General features: G+C 59.9%; 2 protein-coding genes across 12 annotated transcripts in view; one reads left to right on the forward strand and one right to left on the reverse strand.

Moving 5' to 3' along the window:
• Positions 1-242: 242 nt before the first annotated feature.
• Positions 243-16,216, reverse strand: c5h6orf136 (chromosome 5 C6orf136 homolog). 7 transcript variants are annotated; one of them, XM_088631286.1, is made up of 9 exons: positions 15,930-16,216; positions 13,498-13,893; positions 12,477-13,100; positions 11,516-11,604; positions 10,461-10,661; positions 9,442-9,511; positions 4,878-9,248; positions 3,823-4,003; positions 243-1,318 (listed from the first exon to the last, which is right to left on the reverse strand). In XM_088631286.1, the coding sequence occupies exons 2-7, from the start codon at positions 13,648-13,650 to the stop codon at positions 9,084-9,086; spliced, it is 1,302 nt and encodes a 433-aa protein (XP_088487412.1). In that variant the 5' UTR covers positions 13,651-13,893; positions 15,930-16,216; the 3' UTR covers positions 243-1,318; positions 3,823-4,003; positions 4,878-9,083. The 7 variants fall into 7 exon arrangements, with proteins under 7 accessions (XP_088487412.1, XP_088487410.1, XP_088487411.1 ...); XM_088631284.1 differs by lacking the exons at positions 9,442-9,511; positions 10,461-10,661; positions 11,516-11,604; ... (1 more) ...; positions 13,498-13,893; positions 15,930-16,216 and adding exons at positions 1,595-2,711; positions 2,757-2,917 and having other exon boundaries at positions 4,878-5,029; XM_088631285.1 differs by lacking the exons at positions 9,442-9,511; positions 10,461-10,661; positions 11,516-11,604; ... (1 more) ...; positions 13,498-13,893; positions 15,930-16,216 and adding exons at positions 1,595-2,282; positions 2,331-2,917 and having other exon boundaries at positions 4,878-5,029.
• Positions 16,217-17,050: 834 nt separating this feature from the next.
• Positions 17,051-21,845, forward strand: part of abcf1 (ATP binding cassette subfamily F member 1) — a 43,170-nt gene continuing 38,375 nt past the window's right edge. For 2 of the 5 annotated variants that reach the window (XM_088631274.1, XM_088631273.1), the window contains exons 1-5: positions 17,051-17,895; positions 20,147-20,193; positions 21,129-21,206; positions 21,338-21,473; positions 21,576-21,625. In XM_088631274.1, the coding sequence (XP_088487400.1) occupies positions 17,829-17,895; positions 20,147-20,193; positions 21,129-21,206; positions 21,338-21,473; positions 21,576-21,625 (378 nt within the window). In that variant the 5' untranslated portion in view covers positions 17,051-17,828. Of the gene's footprint in view, positions 17,896-20,146; positions 20,194-21,128; positions 21,207-21,337; positions 21,474-21,573; positions 21,626-21,845 lie in introns of all 5 variants that reach the window. The other 3 variants (XM_088631271.1, XM_088631272.1, XM_088631276.1) reach the window with 3 other exon arrangements.

The raw sequence follows: 21,845 nt of genomic DNA on the forward strand, positions 1-21,845 counted from the left end.
ATGAGTGCGTTCAATCCATGCAGGGAGATAGTGTATTTTTAGGCAGGGGGAACCCACAGAGAGCCCATGTGAAACTCGGAGCTCACCTTTGACTCGAAACAGGCTTGTGAGGAGCAGCTGTCCAGATTTCCACGAGCACAGTTGGTGAACGGATACCTGGGGGTGAAACGGGGCTCTCCGCATGCCTGTTTGAAGAACTCTGCACCAGTGCTCGACTACATAAAAATCGCTCAAGTCCAATGGAAGTTTCTGCCATTTTATTACATGATGTTGTTACATAAATCTGTTGTCTGGGTCACATTTCTGTCAGAATTATATTGTTCGGACTAGGTTTCTGTCTGGAAGAGGATGCTGTCTGAATTAAACTGCTGTATGGATTAAACTGCCTGGATGAGGGTCTCTGTCTGGATTAAATTCCCTGGATCAGGGTCTCTGTCTGGATTAAACTGCCTGGATGAGGGTCTCTGTCTGGATTAAACTGCCTGGATGAGGTCTCATTCTGGATTAATTACTTGTCTGAGGTCTCTGAGTTGATTAAAATGCCTGTCTGAGGTCTCTGAGTTGATTAAAATGCCTGGATGAGGGTCTCTGTGTTGATTAAATTGGCTGGATGAGGGTCTGTGTTGATTAAATTGGCTGGATGAGGGTCTCTGTGTAGATTAAGTTGCATGGATGAGGTCTCTGTGTTGATTAAATTGCCTGGATGAGGGTCTCTGTGTGGATTAAGTTGCCTGGATGAGGGTCTCTGTGTGGATTAAGTTGCCTGGATGAGGGTCTCTGTGTGGATTAAGTTGCCTGGATGAGAGTCTCTGAGTTGATTAAAATGCCTGTCTGAGGTCTCTGTGTTGATTAAATTGCCTGGATGAGGGTCTCTGTGTGGATTAAATTGCCTGGATAAGGTCTCTGTGTGGATTAAGTTGCCTGGAAGAGGGTCTCTGTGTGGATTAAGTTGCCTGGATGAGGGTCTCTGTGTGGATTAAGTTGCCTGGATGAGGGTCTCTGTGTGGATTAAACTGCCTGGATGAGGGTCTCTGTGTGGATTAAACTGCCTGGATGAGGGTCTCTGTGTGGATTAAGTTGCCTGGATGAGGGTCTCTGTGTGGATTAAGTTGCCTGGATGAGGGTCTCTGTGTGGATTAAGTTGCCTGGATGAGGGTCTCTGTGTGGATTAAGTTGCCTGGATGAGGGTCTCTGTGTGGGTGTGTCGCTGGCTGTCGACGCTACTGCAGGCTGCAGCGCGATGCTTCTCTGCTGTCCGGCTGCTGCGCTCCCTGCGGGACGTGTCCCGAGTCCGGCCCGCTCCCTTCGGTCCCGGATCCTGGAAAACACAGGGAAAACGGGGCTGGAACACGGGAGCAGCACAGCGGGTGACGAGCGTCCCTCTGCTGTCCTCCCCCCCCCCCCAGAGAGCAGCTGTGGGCCGAGCGGACTGGAGCATCCTCCAGGTGGGGGCTCCACACTGGTGGTGGTAGTGGGATTCCCCGTGACCTGGGAAGAGCTCCTGAGGGGAGGGTCCAGCAAGGCGCTATACAGAAGTGTGAGGAAGGCACTGAGGGCGCGAGGCTCTGGTCGTGCCAGCGGGAGTCGTACTTACGGCGGGAGACACGGCGCGGGGGCTTGTACTGGATTCTCGGCTTCGGGCCGAGCTGGGCGGAGTCTGGCGTGCCTTCCTCTCTCCCCCGCCTCGGCCGGGCCCATTTCTTCTGCCTCCACTGCTGGATCTCCTCCAGCTCCTGCCTCAGCTCTGCCTCCCTCTGCTGCTGCCTCTCCACCAGCTCCTGCCTCAGCTCTGCCTCCCTCTGCTGCTGCCTCTGTATCTCCTCCAGCTCCTGCCTCAGCTCTGCCTCCTTCTGCTGGTGCTTCTCCTCCAGCTCCTGCCTCAGTTCTGCCTCCCTCTGCTGCTGCTTCTCCTCCAGCTCCTGCCTCAGCTCTGCCTCCCTCTGCTGGTGCCTCTCCTCCAGCTCCTGCCTCAGCTCTGCCTCCCTCTGCTGCTGCCTCTGTATCTCCTCCAGCTCCTGCCTCAGCTCTGCCTCCTTCTGCTGGTGCTTCTCCTCCAGCTCCTGCCTCAGTTCTGCCTCCCTCTGCTGCTGCTTCTCCTCCAACTCCTGCCTCAGCTCTGCGTCTCTCTTCTGCTGCCTCTCCTCCAGCTCCTGCCTCAGCTCTGCCTCCCTCTGCTGCTGCCTCTCCCCCAGCTCCTGCCTCAGCTCTGCCTCCCTCTGCTGCTGCCTCTGTATCTCCTCCAGCTCCTGCCTCAGTTTTGTCTCCCTCTGCTGCTGCTTCTCCTCCAGTTCCTGCCTCAGCTCTGCCTCCCTCTGCTGCTGCCTCTCCACCAGCTCCTGCCTCAGCTCTGCCTCCCTCTGCTGCTGCTTCTCCTCCAGCTCCTGCCTCAGCTCTGCCTCCCTCTGCTGCTGCCTCTCCCCCAGCTCCTGCCTCAGCTCTGCCTCCCTCTGCTGCTGCCTCTGTATCTCCTCCAGCTTCTGCCTCAGCTCTGCCTCCTTCTGCTGCTGCCTCTCCTCCAGCTCCTGCCTCAGCTCTTCCTCCCTCTGCTGCTGCTTCTGTATCTCCTCCAGCTCCTTCCTCAGCTCTGCCTCCCTCTGCTGCTGCTTCTCCTCCAGCTCCTTCCTCAGCTCTGCCTCCCTCTGCTGCTGCCTCTCCTCCAACTCCTGCCTCAGCTCTGCCTCCTTCTGCTGCTGCCTCTGTATCTCCTCCAGCTCCTGCCTCAGCTCTGCCTCCCTCTGCTGCTGCCTCTCCTCCACCTCCTGCCTCACATCTCTGCCTCCCTCTGCTGCTGCTTCTGCCTCTCCTACAGCTCCTGCCTCAGCTCTGTCTACCTCTGCTACAGCTCCTGCCTCAGCTCTGCCTCCCTCTGCTCCTGCCTCAGCTCTGCCTCCTTCTGCTGCTGCCTCTCCTCCAGTCCCTGTTAGAGAAAGGAGAGAGGGGAGAGAGTAAGGAGAAAGTAAGGAGAGAGAGAGGAGAGAGAGATGAGGGAGAGGGGAGAGAGGAGAAAGAGAGAGGAGAGAGAATGAGGGGGAGAGAGAGGAGATAGTAAGGGGAGAGGGGAGAGAGAATGAGGGGGAGAGAGAGGAGAGAGACGAGATAGTAAGGGGAGAGAGAGGAGAGAGGGAGGGGAGAGAGCGAATGAGGGGGAGAGAGAGGAGAGATAGTAAGGGGAGAGAGAGGGGAGAGAGGAGAGAGAGGAGATAGTAAGGGGAGAGGGGAGAGAGAATGAGGGGGAGAGAGATGGGAGAGAGAATGAGGGAGAGAGAGAGGAGAGTGAGGGGAGAGAGAGAGAAGAGAATAAGAGGAGAGAGAGAGAGGAGAGTAAGAGGGGAGAGAGTAAGAGGAGAGAGAGGGGAGAGTGAGGGGAGAGAGAGAGAGGAGAGAGAGGAGAGTAAGGAGAGAGAGGAGAGAGGAGAGAGTGATGGGAGAGAAAGAGAGGAGAGTGAGGGGAGAGAGAGAGTAAGGAGAGAGAGGAGAGAGGGGGGTGAGGGGAGAGAGAGGAGAGAGGGGAGTGAGGGGAGAGAGAGAGGAGAGAGAGGAGAGTGAGGGGAGAGAGAGAGGGGAGTGAGGGGAGAGAGAGAGGAGAGTGAGGAGAGTGAGGGGAGAGAGAGAGGAGAGTGAGGAGAGTGAGGGGAGAGAGAGAGGAGAGTGAGGGGAGAGAGAGGGGAGAGAGAGGAGAGTGAGGGGAGAGAGAGGAGAGTGAGGGGAGAGAGAGGAGAGTGAGGGGAGAGAGAGGAGAGAGAGAGGAGAGAGAGAGTAGGGGCTCTGTGCTGAGCTGCTCTGGGGGTGCCTGTGCCCCGTGGTGATGACCGGGTGACTCACCGTCCAGGGCAGGAGGGGGGCTCTCGCTGGAAGCCATGCCCGGTCTCCCTCCTCGCTCTCGGGGGTCCCCGGGCCTCACAGAGCCTTGCTATCAGAGCCCAGGGGTGGGGGGGGAAGACCAGACCAGACCGGGGGGGCTCAGATCACGCGGCGTTCCTGGGGCTCCTGGGGGCTCCTCGTTCTGTAACCGCCAGCGAGCCGACAACAAACCGTGCGTTAGCTTCACCCCGCGAGGGGGGGGGGACCCCAAAATCCTCAGTTAGGGTCCCACTGGCACGTGAAGGGTCTCCCAGCCCCCTGACTCTCCTCTCCTGGCTACAAGGCCAAGATATGTGTGTCATCCGCACGCGGCGCGACTGCTCTGTCACTGTAGCGCCCTGCCCTGCCCGGTCTGATATCAGCCCCTCCCAGGCTGCCCCGGGTGGGAGATAAGGGTGAAGAACGGCCCTCTCCTCCCATCTCGGGGCGCAGCTGGGGAGCAGGCCTTGAAGAGACTAAGCCGAGGAGCCGGCGTGTGGAAAATTGTGTTTTGTTTTAGCGAGAACGGAAGACTCCACCAGGCTTCACCCAGACGGACTGGGCAGCTTGTTCCCCACCCCCGCCACCCTTTGTGTACAGAAGAGCCCCCTGTCCTGACTGGAGGAGCTCACCCAGCTGTGTCTGGAGAGAATTGTTCCCCACCTCCACCACCCTCTGTGTACAGTAGAGCCTCCTGTCCTGACTGGAGGAGCTCACCCAGCTGTGTCTGGAGAGAAGCCGGGGTATCGGCTTCAACCACAGGGCTGGGCGGCTTGTTCCCCACCCCCGCCCCCCTCTGTGTAAAAGAACGACCTACGGTTCTCTGCAAGACAGGTCAGCCCAGTCTCTCTGCAGCGCGTCTCTCGGACCCGGGCCCTCGCCAGACCGTGTGGGGCTGCATCCCCCCGGTCCCTCGGGTGTGTTTCCGAGACGGGACCCGGGGCCCTGCTTCGACAGATAAGGGACCGAGCAGGTCCTGGAGGAGGCCTGAAGAGCCGCGCGCGTGTCTGCGTGTGTGCGTGTCCAGGCGTGCTCACCTCGGTCTCTCCCGCAGACGCTTGTCCTCTCTCGCTGGGGCTCCGCCGGTCCGGAGTGACTCCGGGGGGGATCTGGCGCCTCTGCGCCGCCCCGGGACTCAGGGCGAGGAGGGGAGAGGGGAGGGAGGAGGGAGAGATAAAGAGGAGGAGAGAGAGAGAGAGAGAGGGGGGGAGAGAGGGTGGAGGGCGAGAGACAGGGGCTGAGATGGTGAGAGAGACAGAGACAGTGAGAGAGACAGGGACAGGGACAGAGGCAGTGAGAGAGACACAGAGAGAGACAGAGATAGTGAGAGAGACATGGACAGGGACAGTGAGAGAGACACAGAGAGGGACAGAGACAGTGAGAGAGACACAGGGAGGGACATGCAGAGAGAGGGAGAGGGAGGGCGAGATCGATCCATCCATCGATCAATCTGATCCGTGTATAGCGCCTTTCACACACTCACACACCCTGGACAGGCCACCAGTCCATCACAGGACACACACACACACCCTGGACAGGCCACCAGTCCATCACAGGACACACACACACTCACACACCCTGGACAGGCCACCAGTCCATCACAGGACACACACACACACTCACACACCCTGGACAGGACACCAGTCCATCACAGGACACACACACACACTCACACACCCTGGACAGGACACCAGCCCATCACAGTACACACACACTCACACACCCTGGACAGGACACCAGTCCATCACAGGACACACACACTCTCACACCCCCTGGACAGGACACCAGCCATCACAGGACACACACACACACTCACACACCCTGGACAGGACACCAGTCCATCACAGGACACACACACACACTCACACACCCTAGACAGGACACCAGCCCATCACAATACACACACACTCACACACCCTGGACAGGACACCAGTCCATCACAGGACACACACACTCTCACACCCCCTGGACAGGACACCAGCCATCACAGGACACACACACACACTCACACACCCCAGACAGGACACCAGCCCATCACAGGACACACACACACACTCACACACCCCAGACAGGACAGCAGTCCATCACAGGACACACACATACACTCACACACCCTGGACAGGACACCAGTCCATCACAGGACACACACACACACTCACACACCCTGGACAGGACACCTGTCCATCACAGGACACACACACACACTCACACACCCTGGACAGGACACCAGTCCATCACAGGACACACACACTCTCACACCCCCTGGACAGGACACCAGCCATCACAGGACACACACACACACTCACACACCCTGGACAGGACACCAGTCCATCACAGGACACACACACACACTCACACACCCTAGACAGGACACCAGCCCATCACAATACACACACACTCACACACCCTGGACAGGACACCAGTCCATCACAGGACACACACACACTCACACACCCTGGACAGGACACCAGTCCATCACAGGACACACACACACACTCACACACCCTGGACAGGACACCAGCCATCACAGGACACACACACACCCTGGACAGGACACCAGTCCATCACAGGACACACACACACACACACACACACACACACACAGGACAGGACACCAGTCCATCACAGACACAGACTCCCACCAGAGCCCAGTTCTCCCAGAAGTCAAGTCACCCACCAGCCCGGTTCTGGACTGCGGGAGGAAGCCGGACCACCTGGAGGAAACTCAGGCCAACGCAGGGGGAACATGCAGACTCCCCACAGACAGCCCTCCGAGTCAGGACCTCGGTTTGACGTCTCATCCGAAGGACGGCGCCCGTTTACAGCCCAGTGTCCCCCGTCACTATACTGGGGCATCAGGACCCACACAGACCGCAGGGTGAGAGCGCCCCCTGCTGGCCCCACTCACACCTCTCCCAGCAGCAGCCTCAGTTTTTCCCAGGAGTCTCCCCTCCAGGTACTGGCCAGGCTCACACCTGCTGGGCTCCAGTGGGGCTGCCAGTTGTGAGTTGCAGGTTCATCCATTTCGACGGCTGAATTACACCCCTGTCAGAGCTGTTCTCGGGAGAAAAAAAACTGAGGACTCAGGGACAGCACGTGCAGTCTTAATTTAATGGTAACGGCAATTTGTTTTTTTACAGTTTTCAAAGTCTGGACAGCCATGCTAGGAGAGAGCAGGCAGTGAGGGGCTTGAAGGGAGGGGGGGGCCGAGTCAGATCGCCGGGGGTATAAAGTTCTGTCTCCCTCCCCTCTCCCGTGGCCGGTACTTGATTCCTAAGCTGGGCGGCTTGTTCCCCACCCCCACCACCCTCTGTGTAGAGAAGAGCCTCCTGTCCTGACTGGAGGAGCTCACCCAGCTGTGTCTGGAGAGAAGCCGGGGTATCGGCTTCAACCACAGGGCTGGGCGGCTTGTTCCCCACCCCCACCCCCCTCTGTGTACAGAAGAGCCTCCTGTCCTGACTGGAGGAGCTCACCCAGCTATGTCTGGTGGGGTTACCTTCTCTGCTAATCTCGTTGCCTGACAAATCTCCCGAAAACACGAGCCTCTTCCGTTTTGGCTTTGATTTCTTATTCCATCCGGCGTGAGACGTTTTACTTAAAATCCCCTGACGGGTATCGCACTCACCTACCTCTTAAAACTTTAAAAAAAGTCGTTTTTTTTTTTCATTTTTCGAACTTATGACGCCGTCTCCCCCCGGTTTAGCAACCAGATGGGGGGAGGGAAACGACTTCATCGCCGACATCCACCGCAGGAACGAGAAATGTAAAAGAGGGGAGGGGATACAGACGAGGTGCTTGTATCTCGGTCGGGACTTTCATCAGAAACGTGAGAGAGGAGGAGGAGGGGGGAAATGAAATCAACACCCGAAACGTCCGTAGACGCTGTAAAAGGTGTAGCTCACTAAAAATCAAGCGATCTTCATACACTATAACGCAGCAGCCAGCCCCCCCGAGTTGGAGACCGTGTACAATTGACGAATTCCTCATGCACGAATCTGTCTGTGCCGAATAAGGCGATCATCTCGTCTCTCCATCGGCGATCACAACCGGCGGCGCGCCGGCTCCCTCTAGCGGAAAGAGAGACGCGCCCGAAACCACCCCTTCGCGAAGTTTCTCGCCCACCCACTCACGCGTCTCCTCCCTTTCTCTGCCGCTGATGCAGATCTCTCTCTCTCTCTCTCTCTCATCTTCTCCCAGCGGGAGCGCGTCCGGCGCCGGCAGGCGAGCGGCGCAAACCGGCACCAACGCGGCGCAGACGGATGACGTCACGACCCGCCCAAAACAACCAGGCGCTATATCTCGGAAGCGAAAGCGGCACCGTCTGTATGGTGGTGGTGGTGGTGGTGGTGGTGGGCGGGGATTAACGTCACAGAGCGGACAACCTCACACTGGGAAAAGTCCGCTTGCAGGCTCGGGGGGCCGGTGTGGTACAGCTGAGGGCCCCGGGTTCGAATCTGGCACGGGCCGGAGGGGGATACAGTCTGGGTGGAGTTTGCGTGCGACCCTGGCGTTCGCGGGGTGGTGGGGGGGGGGGGGCGAATCCGCAACAGACCCAGGGCTGGCTCACGCTGGAGAGGGAGAGGCCCAGGCCGCAGCTCGGAGGGGCTACCCCCCATCACCACCACCCCACGGGGACAACGGCCCAGCTCCCCCGGGACAGGGCTCAGAGGCCGCCCTGCGGCTGGAAAAGGGAATCCCGCTGGGAGACCTGGTCTTTCCTTACCCCCACCCAAAAAAAACACCCCACCCTGGATACCCACCAGGATAATGCCCTGGGGGCGCTCTCTCGGACTGGGATTTTCCCCTGCAGGGGGAGGAGGAGGAGGAGGGCTGGGAATTCTGCCCAGCCCGATCCAATCAAGCCCACGGGAACAGCTCGGCTCATCTCCCTATTTATTGGACCAAAACACAAACGCCCCAGACGCCCCCCTCCCCCAGACAGAGTTCAGCTCGTGACGACTCCCACGACTCGAGTCCTCCTTCCTGGGGCGGGTGGGGGGGGGGGGGGACCCCATCTTCTTCACGCCCTCCTCTTCCCCGGCTCGAAACCCCGAGAACCCGCCCTCCTCCTCCGGCGTTCTTCCGTCGGCAAAGGTCGTGGCGGGGGGTCAAAGGTCGTGGGGGGGTCAAAGGTCAGGATGTCCCAGAAGTCCCCAGGGCCAGGCCGGATCCTTCAGGAAAGTGGGGGGGGTGGGGCCCTGGACCACCCCTCCCTCCTGCTCCGCGGGTGTCCCCCCCCGCCCTCAGCAGGAGGGACCCCGGCCCAGCCTCAGGGCCAGCTGGCTCAGCAGCAGCAGCAGGGGCAGCAGGTGGAGGGCAGGGCGGGGCTCCTGCAGGCCCAGGGCGACCAGGGCGCCGGTCAGCAGGGCCTTCAGCCGCGGGACGGGGGGGGGCTCGGCCGGCATCACCTGCGGCAGCGGGAGAGACTCCGTCACTCGCGAGGAACGCGGGGCGGGACGGTCTGGAGGCCCGTCCGTTTCGCTTCGGCGACACTGGTTCATTCAAAAAGGTCTCTTGCAATTGAGAAAGAGGGCAGGGAGGGGTTCGGACAGGACAGGACAGGACAGGACAGGACAGGGGTCACTCGGGGGGGACTCTCACCTTGTCCACCCTGTGACAGTGTACGAGGCCGTCCGCTCCCAGGTAGAAGGTGGAAAACGCGTCGTACGTCCTGGAAGAGAGACAGGAGATTGAGTGAGTGTGTGTGTGTGTGTGTGTGTGTGTGTGTGTGTGTGTGTGTGTGGCCCTGGCTTCTCTCAGGACACAGCTGGGTGAGCTCCTCCAGTCAGGACAGGAGGCTCTACTGTACACAGAGGGGGGTGGGGGTGGGGAACAAAGCCGATACCCCGGCTTCTCTCAGGACACAGCTGGGTGAGCTCCTCCAGTCAGGACAGGAGGCTCTTCTGTACACAGAGGGGGGTGGGGGAGGGGAACAAGCTGCCCAGCCCTGTGGTTGAAGCCGATACCCCGGCTTCTCTCCAGACACAGCTGGGTGAGCTCCTCCAGTCAGGACAGGGGGCTCTACTGTACACAGAGGAGGGTGGGGGTGGGGAACAAGCTGCCCAGCCCTGTGGTTGAAGCCGATACCCCGGCTTCTCTCCAGACACAGCTGGGTGAGCTCCTCCAGTCAGGACAGGAGGCTCTACTGTACACAGAGGGGGGTGGGGGTGGGGAACAAGCTGATACCCTGGCTTCTCTCCAGACACAGCTGGGTGAGCTCCTCCAGTCAGGACAGGAGGCTCTTCTGTACACAGAGGGGGGCGGGGGTGGGGAACAAGCTGCCCAGCCCTGTGGTTGAAGACGATACCCCGGCTTCTCTCCAGACACAGCTGGGTGAGCTCCTCCAGTCAGGACAGGAGGCTCTACTGTACACAGAGGGGGGTGGGGGTGGGGAACAAGCTGATACCCTGGCTTCTCTCAGGACACAGCTGGGTGAGCTCCTCCAGTCAGGACAGGAGGCTCTTCTGTACACAGAGGGGGGCGGGGGTGGGGAACAAGCTGCCCAGCCCTGTGGTTGAAGACGATACCCCGGCTTCTCTCCAGACACAGCTGGGTGAGCTCCTCCAGTCAGGACAGGGGGCTCTACTGTACACAGAGAGTGGCGGGGGCGGGGGCCTCACCTGTAGAGCTCGCTCTTGTCCCGCCGGTAGAACCGCAGCAGCAGCAGGTGCAGGGGCAGCCCCCTGACCCGCCAGCGGGCCCGGACCGTCTGGTCCTCCCGGTGCTGGGTCAGCTTCAGCACCTCCATGCGCACTTCGGCGAAGTAGCAGACGCACACCAGCCGGCACAGCTGGAGGGACAGCTGGTATAGCGCCCTGCCCCTGCGGGGAGACACACAGAGAGGGGGGGGGGGGTGAGCACGCCCGGGACTCGAACCCTGAACCCACACACAGCCCCTCCTGCGCAGGTATCAGCTACACTGCTCCAGTATAGCGCCCTGCCCCCGCGGAGACACAGAGACAGACAGCGGCGGGCAGGCGCAGAGACGCAGAGACAGACAGCGGACACGCGCAGAGACGCACAGACAGACAGCGGACACGCGCAGAGACGCAGACAGACAGACAGCGGACACGCGCAGAGACGCACAGACAGACAGCGGACACGCGCAGAGACGCACAGACAGACAGTGGTGGACATGCGCAGAGACGCACAGACAGACAGCGGACACGCGCAGAGACGCAGAGACAGAAGGCGGACACGGGCAGAGAAACAGAGACAGACGGCGGACACGCGCAGAGACGCAGAGACAGACAGTGGTGGACACGGGCAGAGAAACAGAGACAGACGGCGGACACGCGCAGAGACGCAGAGACAGACGGCGGACACGCGCAGAGACGCAGAGACAGACAGTGGTGGACACGGGCAGAGAAACAGAGACAGACGGCGGACACGGGCAGAGACGCAGAGACAGACGGCGGACACGCGCAGAGACGCAGAGACAGACAGTGGTGGACATGCGCAGAGAAACAGAGACAGACGGCGGACAGGCGCAGAGACGCAGAGACAGACGGCGGACAGGCGCAGAGACGCAGAGACAGACGGCGGCGGACAGGCGCAGAGACACAGAGACAGACGGCGGACAGGCGCAGAGACACAGAGACAGACGGCGGACAGGCGCAGAGACACAGAGACAGAGGGCCGACGCGCGCAGGGACGCGGGGACAGGGCCCCTTGCCTGGTCTTGGTGTGGAAGAAGCCGTTGATGAACTCCACGTCCTGCGAGTAGATACTGTAGTCGTGGGTCTTGAGGAAGAAATAAGGCAGCTGGAATGAGAGAGAGACAAACGGAGGGAGAGAGAGAGAGAGACAGCTCGTTGACACACCAGCGAGACGGTACAGCCCCGATACAGCAGCGAGGAGGAGAGCCTGAGCTCATCGAGAACTGCAATTAACTCCGCATAGACAAGTGTAACGGTCTGGCCAAGGTCTGAGGTGTTTCACCACAAACTGTGTCCTTAATACTAGACGTTAACTGATCTGGGGAACTCAGCCTGTTCCCCACCCCCACCCCCCTCTGTGTACAGTAGAGCCTCCTGTCCTGACTGGAGGAGCTCACCCAGCTGTGTCTGGAGAGAAGCCAGGGTATCGGCTTCAACCACAGGGCTGGGCGGCTTGTTCCCCACCCCCACCACCCTCTGTGTACAGTAGAGCCTCCTGTCCTGACTGGAGGAGCTCACCCAGCTGTGTCTGGAGAGAAGCCAGGGTATCGGCTTCAACCACAGGGGCTGGACAGCTTGTTCCACACCCCCACCACCCTCTGTGTACAGTAGAGCCCCCTGTCCTGACTGGAGGAGCTCACCCAGCTGTGTCTGGAGAGAAGCCGGGGTATCGGCTTCAACCACAGGGCTGGGCAGCTTGTTCCCCACCCCCACCACCCTCTGTGTACAGTAGAGCCCCCTGTCCTGACTGGAGGAGCTCATCCAGCTGTGTCTGGAGAGAAGCCAGGGTATCGGCTTCAACCACAGGGGCTGGGCAGCCTGTTCCCCACCCCCACCCCCCTCTGTGTACAGTAGAGCCCCCTGTCCTGACTGGAAGCCCCCTTGGTTCGGCCCCCGACGCCCCTCCGGAATGGGAGCTGCAGCACCCAGGGGTGCCCCCCCTTCCTGGTGGCCCCAATACCCCCCCACCAGCCTCACCTCTCCACGCAGCCTCTCGTACATCAGGGCCAGCTTCTCCTCCGCCTCCCGGTCCGGCTGCCCCCCCGGAGAGGAGGGGCCGGACGCCTGCAGCCTGAGCTCCGCCCCCGCCCCCGCCCCCGGCCCCGCCCCCGCGCACAGGAGGGGCGGGGCCTGCGGGACGGAGTGGAAGCAGTAGAAGGGGGCCCCCCCCTCGGCGAAGGGGGCGGGGCAGCTCTCCCGCGCGAAAAGGCTCCGGAACGACGAGCCACCGCCGGCGTGGGCCGCCGCCGCCGCCGCCCCCACGGCGATGTCGTCCGCCTGCGCCCCGTCCACCGTGGTCACGGGACCGAGCGGCCACCAGCGCTGCTGCTCCACCAGCGCCCCCCCGGGGGGCACCCGCCCGTCGCTCGACCCCTCCCTGCCCCCCAGGGGCGGGTCCGGGCCGGGGCCCTCGTCGGGGGCCAATCGGGTGAGGGGGCCCGCCCGAGCCAGGGCCCTGATTGGCTGCCGGCGGTGAGCGGCGGGACAGGGGTCCAACCGCAGCGGGCTGCTGGTCTGGTAGCGCAGGCAGGGGGGCGGGGCCAGGGCCCAGGGGAGGCTGCTGATTGGGCGCACGGGGCCGGTGTACCGCCAGTGGGGATTCTGGGGAAATAACGAAGACGAAGGGTGAGAGTTGGCCTCTCACGCAATGTCACATCAGAACAACAGGGCAGAACCATCAGACCATAACAGATAAGTACTTAAGGTCAGCACTGACCACAGCTAGGCTGCAGTTTAATCAGTCAAGACAGGGGTCTTTAAAGCAGGGCTGTCCAGTCCTGGTCCTGGAGGGGTCAGTGTGTGTGTGTGTGTCTGCAGAGTCTCCAGGGGTCTTTAAAGCAGGGCTGTCCAGTCCTGGTCCTGGAGGGGTCAGTGTGTGTGTGTCTGGAGAGTCTCCAGGGGTCTTTAAAGCAGGGCTGTCCAGTCCTGGTCCTGGAGGGGAGAGACCCATGATCTGCAAGGAAGGGAGGAATCTGAGAGGACGACCCTCTCCTCTTACCTGGGACAAATTCTGACTCTCGGCCGCCCTCCTACAGCTCTGGCCACGCCCCCCGCAGAGGAAGAACGGAGGGGCGGTGCCTCCCGAGACAACCCCGCCCACCCGCTCCGCCCACCCCCGCAGGGCCACGCCCCCTTGGCAGCAGGCAGCCATTCAGTTCAGGGAGGCGGGGGCTGCCGCCCAAGCAGCGCGCGCGCGCGATTCGTCCGGGCAGCTGTCAATCACGGGCCGTCATGCCCCTCAACAGGAAGAAGAACGAGGAAGTGGGCGGGGAGAGGAGTGTCCTGTATCCCCGCCCCTCCCCACCAATGTGATCCAATGGCTTCCTCACAAAAGAGAGATCCCTCCCCTCTTCTCTCGGGAGATCAGCGAGGTCTCGTCCTGTCTTCTGCAATTCTGTGGAAATAACGAAAAATAAAGGAATATTTTCACTTTTGCCTGGTAGACAGGTCTCACCTGTGTGTGTGTGTGTGTCTGTCTCTGCTCAGAGTGAGCCAGAAAAATGTGTGGATTGACCCCCAACAGATCTACGATCTGCCATTTTCTCTGAACTATTCCTTTCAAATCAGGGCCACAGACTGGGGGAGCTGGAGTCTATCCCAACAAGCAACAGGCACAAGGCAGGGTTCACACACACTCACACACCCTGGACAGGATACCAGTCCATCACAGGACACACACACTCACTCACACACCCTGGACAGGCCACCAGTCCATCACAGGACACACACACTCACTCACACACCCTGGACAGGCCACCAGTCCATCACAGGACACACACACTCACTCACACACCCTGGACAGGCCACCAGTCCATCACAGGAAGGACACACACACACACCCTGGACAGGCCACCAGTCCATCTCAGTACACACACACACACACCCTGGACAGGCCACCAGTCCATCTCAGTACACACACACTCACACACCCTGGACAGGCCACCAGTCCATCTCAGTACACACACACTCACACACCCTGGACAGGCCACCAGTCCATCTCAGTACACACACACTCACACACCCTGGACAGGCCACCAGTCCATCTCAGTACACACACACTCACACACCCTGGACAGGCCACCAGTCCATCTCAGTACACACACACTCACACACCCTGGACAGGCCACCAGTCCATCTCAGTACACACACACTCACACACCCTGGACAGGCCACCAGTCCATCTCAGTACACACACACTCACACACCCTGGACAGGACACCACAGGACACACACACACACCCTGGACAGGACACCAGTCCACCACAGGACACACACACACACCCTGGACAGGACACCAGTCCATCACAGGACACACACACACACCCTGGACAGGACACCAGTCCACCAGCATGTTTTTGGACTGGGAGAGAAATAAAAAACCCCATACAAGCAAGGGAAGAACATGCAAACTCCACACAGAAATGACCCCCGATCCAGCATCGGGGCAGCCATGCCACCCAGTGTGCCACCCCCTCCCAGTTCACAATCACCACCGTTCCGCACGATGAAGGTGAAGATGAAGCTCAGCTTTGGAATAATACAGGAAGGCAGTGTGTGAACAACAACGCCCTACAATTTCACGGAACCAGCCCACACCCCGAGACGCCTTCCCGTCCAGAACCGTCCGGGCACGTCTCTGTCCGCCCTGCGGCTGCCCCTGACCTGACGTCACCGGGCTGGAGATCTGGAGCTTTCCCGAGTCTGGACTCCCCGGAACCTGACGGAAAACCCGGACTTTCCGCGCTCTCTCTCTCTCCAATTAAAGACGTGTACTGCCGCCTCTGCTGTCACAGCGTCTGCGGGTCACCCCTCCTCAAGAGCGCCGCCACGCCCACCCGAGACCGCGCCGTCACGCGTGGGGGGAACACGGACACGCCAGCCGTGTCGTGCACACACACACCCACCCACCCCACGCCGTCCTGCCCCAGTCCCCCGGTCAGACCCGCACAGATCTACACCACCGCCGGCTTCATCTTCCTCATCCTCCTCTTCCCCGAGAGCCAGAAACAGCCGACACGGAGAGACACAGAGCCGGCACTGCGCACTCACAAACAAAAACACACACACACACATACACACACACGTCCCCGCCCGGCACATGACGGCTCTTAACAAGAGAGGGCACCTTCTCAATTACAGCACACACACCCACCAACCCACCCCGGGACTCGCACCCCGAACCAGTCCCGGCGGCTCTCCGCAGCCGGTAGCGGCGTGACTCGGGGAAGGGGGGTGTCCACGCGTGGGGTGGGGGGGACACAGCCGCCGTGCGCGAAACCTGAGCCACGCCACGCCAGGCGCTTTATTTAACCGCATATCAGCTGGGGGAGCGCACACACACACACACACGACCACAAGAAGTCGAGACACACACACACATACACATACACGCGAACGCAATAGCAAGTTTACGTTATGCGTGTAACCTACCTGCGTGTCGCTCCCACGCTCACGAAACACTCCAGCACCCGTGTGTGTGGAGTGGGGACTGCAGTCCCTTGTCGCTGTATCGCAGGCAACAAAACTCAGACGAGGAGCTGAGGCTGGTGGAGTCGCGCCGTAATGTCCCACCGCTGTCTCTCTCCCTCTCTCTCTTCCTTTGCCCTTGTCGGCTCGGCCGCCATGCGCAGGCGCAGAAGGGAGGGAGGGGGAGGGGGGTTGCCCGACGGGAGCCGCTTCCGGTGCACGCCGCCCGCACGTCCGCCGTCCGCCGAGCTCCCCGCGTTGCGATTGGCTGACCGGCCGGCTGGCTTTGTGACGACATAGACGTGCCTCCGGAAACCCCCTCCCCACCCCCTGCCTGCTCATGGGAGTTGTAGTCTCTCCGCGCAGGCACTCTGCGGCAGAGAGTTTTGCGGAGGAAAATTCGGGAAGGACAGGCCCCGGCGACCCCAGCACTGAGTAAAATGGTGTGGGATAAAGGGATGGGTGGAAATTTATAACGGAGATTATTCCATTTAGTCCAGTAATGTCATTTGCTTTTTAGGGACTAGTGTCTTCTGTGGAAAGAATCTAGTTTGAACAGCTGGGCAGCTTGTTCCCCACCCCCACCACCCTCTGTGTACAGTAGAGCCTCCTGCCCTGACTGGAGGAGCTCACCCAGCTGTGTCTGGAGAGGAGCCAGGGTATTGACTACAACAACAGGGCTGGGCAGCTTGTTCCAGGCTGTCCTATCCAGGGTCTGTGTCTGTGTGAGTGTGTCCTGTGATGGACTGATGTCCTGTCCAGGGTGTGTGAGTGTGTGTGTGTCCTGTGATGGACTGGTGTCCTGTCCAGGGTGTGTGAGTGTGTGTGTGTGTGTCCTGTGATGGACTGGTGTCCTGTCCAGGGTGTGTGAGTGTGTGTGTGTGTGTCCTGTGATGGACTGGTGTCCTGTCCAGGGTGTGTGAGTGTGTCCTGTGATGGACTGATGTCCTGTCCAGGGTGTGTGAGTGTGTGTGTGTCCTGTGATGGACTGGTGTCCTGTCCAGGGTGTGTGAGTGTGTGTGTGTCCTGTGATGGACTGGTGTCCTGTCCAGGGTGTGTGAGTGTGTGTGTGTCCTGTGATGGACTGGTGTCCTGTCCAGGGTGTGTGAGTGTGTGTGTGTGTGTCCTGTGATGGACTGGTGTCCTGTCCAGGGTGTGTGAGTGTGTCCTGTGATGGACTGGTGTCCTGTCCAGGGTGTGTGAGTGTGTGTGTGTCCTGTGATGGACTGCTGTCCTGTCCAGGGTGTGTGAGTGTGTGTGTGTCCTGTGATGGACTGCTGTCCTGTCCAGGGTGAGCCCTGCCTTGTGCCTGTTGCTTGCTGGGACAGACTCCAGCTCCCCCAGTCTGTGACCCCGTCCTGGAGAGAGAGCAGTGGGGGAAGGTCAAAAACATATCGCAACATTGCTAAAAAAAAAATTAGAAAATTTAAAACGGCATGAAAGGATGAGGAAAGAAACAGAGTGCACCGTAAGGGCTCAGTCCTACACTGCAGAATATCCTACTATAGTAATCAGAAGATCGTGATCAGTGCTCCTTTCCGACAGAGACACGGGGGCGAGGTGGGTTATCGAGCAGCGCGATGAGTCCTCCCGGCCTGCAGGGGGCGCCCGGTCACCGCGCCGGCGCCCAGGGCGGGTCGGGGGCCGCTCTAGATCCCGGCCGAGTCTCTGTGGTTCCGGCCCCCCCTGTCCGTCAGTCCGCCGGCTCGGGTCGCACACGTGAGTGGGGCGAAAAAAAGAGAGAGAGAGAGAGACGGTGGAGTCCACGACTCGTATTTCCCATTAAAAGGGAGACAAACGCGGCGTGCTTGAAACTTTTTTCCCTCCCAAGCCCCAAGCCACTCCGGCTCGGACCGCGCAGACATGCCCAGGAAGGCCAAAGAGGTCGTCGCGGAGTGGGTGGACGGAGGAGACCACGCCGCCCCGGCGGGTAAGAAAATCGGGATGAGAAAAGAAGCAAATCCGCCGGTGGGGTCGTGTGTCGGCCCGGGCGAGGCGGCGGTGGCGTGTTTCTGAAGGAGATTGGAGCCCCTTGGTGAATCTCCGGATCGTCACGGGTGGGGTGGGTGGGTGAAAGATCGTGACAGCCTACTACAACCCCCCAAAAAGAAATTCACTTGTGCCCCCTCGGGTTGCGCCTCAGTCTTTGCTGTCTCTATGGTAACGGCCCGATGGGGGGCCCCTTATCCGTAGAGACCGATTCCAGGGGGGGTACACGAGCTCTGTGGGGGTCGTGGGGGGGGGTGTCATTATTAATAATCCTGGGACAGCCGGGGGTGGGGGTGGTATCTACTCTGAGGCTCACTGTCCGGGGATCCGAGGGCCCCACTGTGTGACTGACCCCCGTGGAAACGTCCCCTGGGGTGGGTCCGCGGCTGGTATACAGTCTATAAAAGAACAGTCAGAACAGGGACTAACACTTGTCCTTCGGATGAGACGTCAAACCCAGGTCCTGACTCTCTGTGCTCGTTAACAATCCCGGGGTGTCTCTGGAGAAGAGTAGGGGTGTTACCCCAGTGTCCTGGTCTTGACCCATCATGGCCTCCTAATCACCCTCCTCTCTGAACTGGCTCCATCCCTCTGCTCTCCTCCCCACTGAGAGCTGCTGTGTGCTGAGCGGACTGGAGCATCACCCAGGTGGGGGCTGCACACTGGGGGGGGCTGGAGGGGATCCCCCTGACCCGGGAAGAGCTCCGAGGGGAGGGTCCGGCAAGGCGCTATATAGCGAGTGTAAAGATGGTGATAAAGATTATTATTATTGAGGGTATCGGCTTCAACGACATGGCTGGGCGGCTTGTTCCCCGCCCCCACCCCCCTCTGTGTACAGAGGAGCCTGCTGTCCCACTGAGAGCTGCTGTGTGCTGAGCGGACTGGAGCATCACCCAGGTGGGGGGCTGCACACTGGTGGGGGGGGCTGGAGGTGATCCCCCTGACCCGGGAAGAGCTCCGAGGGGAGGGTCCGGCAAGGCGCTATATAGAGAGCGAAAAGATGGTGGTGGTGATGATTATTGATAATCATCATATTGTCGTTGTTATTATGGTATTTGCCTCATCTGTTCCTCGGGCTGGGACAGTTGATCACACACTGTATTAGTAATCACTTAATAATAATAATAATAATAATAATAATAATAAAATCTCTTTATGCTCTACCTTATACTCTGCATACAGAGCTTGACCCGATGCTCATTCTCTTATAAAAGGAGACTGGACACTACAGTGGAACATGTTTTATGGGTGTTATAGAAACACAGGGTATTCGGTGATTTAATATCAGTTATTATTATTAACGTCTGGTTGGCAGGGAGTGCAGGCAGGATTAGGTGGGGGGAGGGGGGACGCAGGGACGAGTCCTGGGGGGGGCAGAGAGTCCCCCTTCCTGCCCCCTCTGTCAGTCGGGGCCGCTGTGCTGGAACTGCCTAGTCAGCGAGGGGGTAGACAACAGCTCAGCCCGCGGGAGGGGGAGGTGGTGGTGAGCGTTTGTGTGAACAGAGGACCTGATCGTTCGGTCGTCTCTCATTGGTCTCACCCAGCTGTGTCTGGAGAGAAGCCGGGGTATCAGCTTCAACCACATGGCTGGGCAGCTTGTTCCCCACCCCCACCACTCTCTGTGTACAGAAGAGCCTCCTGTCCTGACTGGAGGAGCTCGCCCAGCTGTGTCTGGAGAGGAGCCGGGGTATCGGCTTCAACCACAGGGCTGGGCAGCTTGTTCCCCACCCCCGCCACCCTCTGTGTACAGTAGAGCCTCCTGTCCTGACTGGAGGAACTCACCCAGCTGTGTCTGGAGAGAAGCCGGGGTATCGGCTTCAACCACACGGACTGGGCAGCTTGTTCCCCACCCCCACCCCTCTCTGTGTACAGAAGAGCCCCCTGTCCTGACTGACGGAGCTCACCCAGCTGTGTCTGGAGAGAAGCCAGGGTATCGGCTTCAACCACAGGGCTGGGCGGCTTGTTCCCCACCCCCGCCACCCTCTGTGTACAGTTCTCGGTTTTAAATGCAGATACCTGTAGTGTGTGCATCTGTGGGGTGCATTTACTACTCACCTGGGGACAAATGCTGGCAGAAATGGGACTGGAGACGATCACGTGTGAGTGTGTGCGCGCTTCTCTCCAAACCCCTGAGGCTGTCTCCTTTCTCTCTCTCTCTCTCTCCCTCTCCCTCTCCCTCTCTCTCTCTCTAGATAAGGTGGTGAAGAAAGGAAAGAAAGACAAGAGGGGGAAGAAATCGGTAAGTATTTTATTATATAGATTCGTTATCCTGAATCCCTCCACCCGTCTCCCCCCGGCTCTCTCTCCAGGACAGGGTCACAGACTGGGGGAGCTGGAGTCTGTCCCAGCAAGCAACAGGCACAAGGCAGGGCTCACCCTGGACAGGACAGCAGTCCATCACAGGACACACACACACTCACACACCCTGGATAGGACACCAGTCCATCACAGGACACACACACACACACTCACACACCCTGGATAGGACACCAGTCCATCACAGGACACACACACACACACTCACACACCCTGGACAGGACACCAGTCCATCACGGGACACACACACACTCACACACCCTGGACAGGACACCAGTCCATCACAGGACACACACACACACTCACACACCCTGGACAGGACAGCAGTCCATCACAGGACACACACCCACACTCACACACCCTGGACAGGACAGCAGTCCATCACAGGACACACACACACACTCACACACCCTGGACAGGACAGCAGTCCATCACAGGACACACACACACCCTGGACAGGACAGCAGTCCATCACAGGGCACACACACACACACCCTGGACAGGACAGCAGTCCATCACAGGACACACACACACTCACACACCCTGGACAGGACAGCAGTCCATCACAGGACACACACACACTCACACTCACACACCCTGGACAGGACACCAGTCCATCACAGGACACACACACACACACACTCACACACCCTGGACAGGACACCGGTCCATCACAGGACACACACACACACACACACACACTCACACACCCTGGACAGGACACCAGTCCATCACAGGACACTCACACACCCTGGACAGGACACCAGTCCATCACAGGACACACACACACACCCTGGACAGGACACCGGTCCATCACAGGACACAAACCCGTTTGACCCCCCTCTTGTGTCCCTGCAGTTCTTCGAGGAGCTGGCCGCAGAGGAGAAGCAGGAGAAGGAGGAGGAGCCTGTCGTCGCCGATGGGCGGGGCAAGCAGGTACCCGGCAACGGGGGGCGGGGCTAAAGTCCGGGGTGGGCGGGGCCAGTCAGGGGGGCGGGGCCACACGCCGCCCTTGCGGATAAACAGAGCTGGACTAAAAGATGGCCGCCTGTCCCCCCCCCCCGCAGCCCCAGAAGAAGAAGAAGGACCGCCGGAAAGGCAAGGCCGGCGGAGGCGGGGGCGAGGACGACGAGGACGTGCTGGAGAAGCTGAAGAAGCTGTCGGTGCAGGCCAGCGACGAGGAGGAGGAGGAGGAGGAGGAAGGTGAGGGGTGGATTCCCAGCCGTGCCCGCGGTCGTGCCCGCGCCCCGCCTGCCCCAGCCCGCTGACGCGCCTCCCGTCTCTCTGCCCCCTCCTGTTTTGCAGTCGTCAAGCCCACCGCCGCCGCCGCCATCAAGGGAGGGAGGAAGATCCGAGTGAGTCCGGCGGCCCACTCCTCTGTCTGTCCGCCCCCCCATCCAGTCACACTGTGTGTGTGTGTGTGTGTGTGTGTGTGTAACCCTGCTCTCTCCTCTCCTTTCTCTCTGTGTGTGTGTGTAACCCTGCTCTCTCCTCCTCTTTCTCTCTGTGTGTGTGTGTAACCCTGCTCTCTCCTCTCCTTTCTCTGCGTGTGTGTGTACCCCTGCTCTCTCCTCC

The sequence above is a fragment of the Lepisosteus platostomus genome, chromosome 5 (assembly GCF_059453375.1).
Source record: "Lepisosteus platostomus isolate fLepPlt1 chromosome 5, fLepPlt1.hap1, whole genome shotgun sequence".
NCBI lineage: Eukaryota > Metazoa > Chordata > Actinopteri > Semionotiformes > Lepisosteidae > Lepisosteus > Lepisosteus platostomus.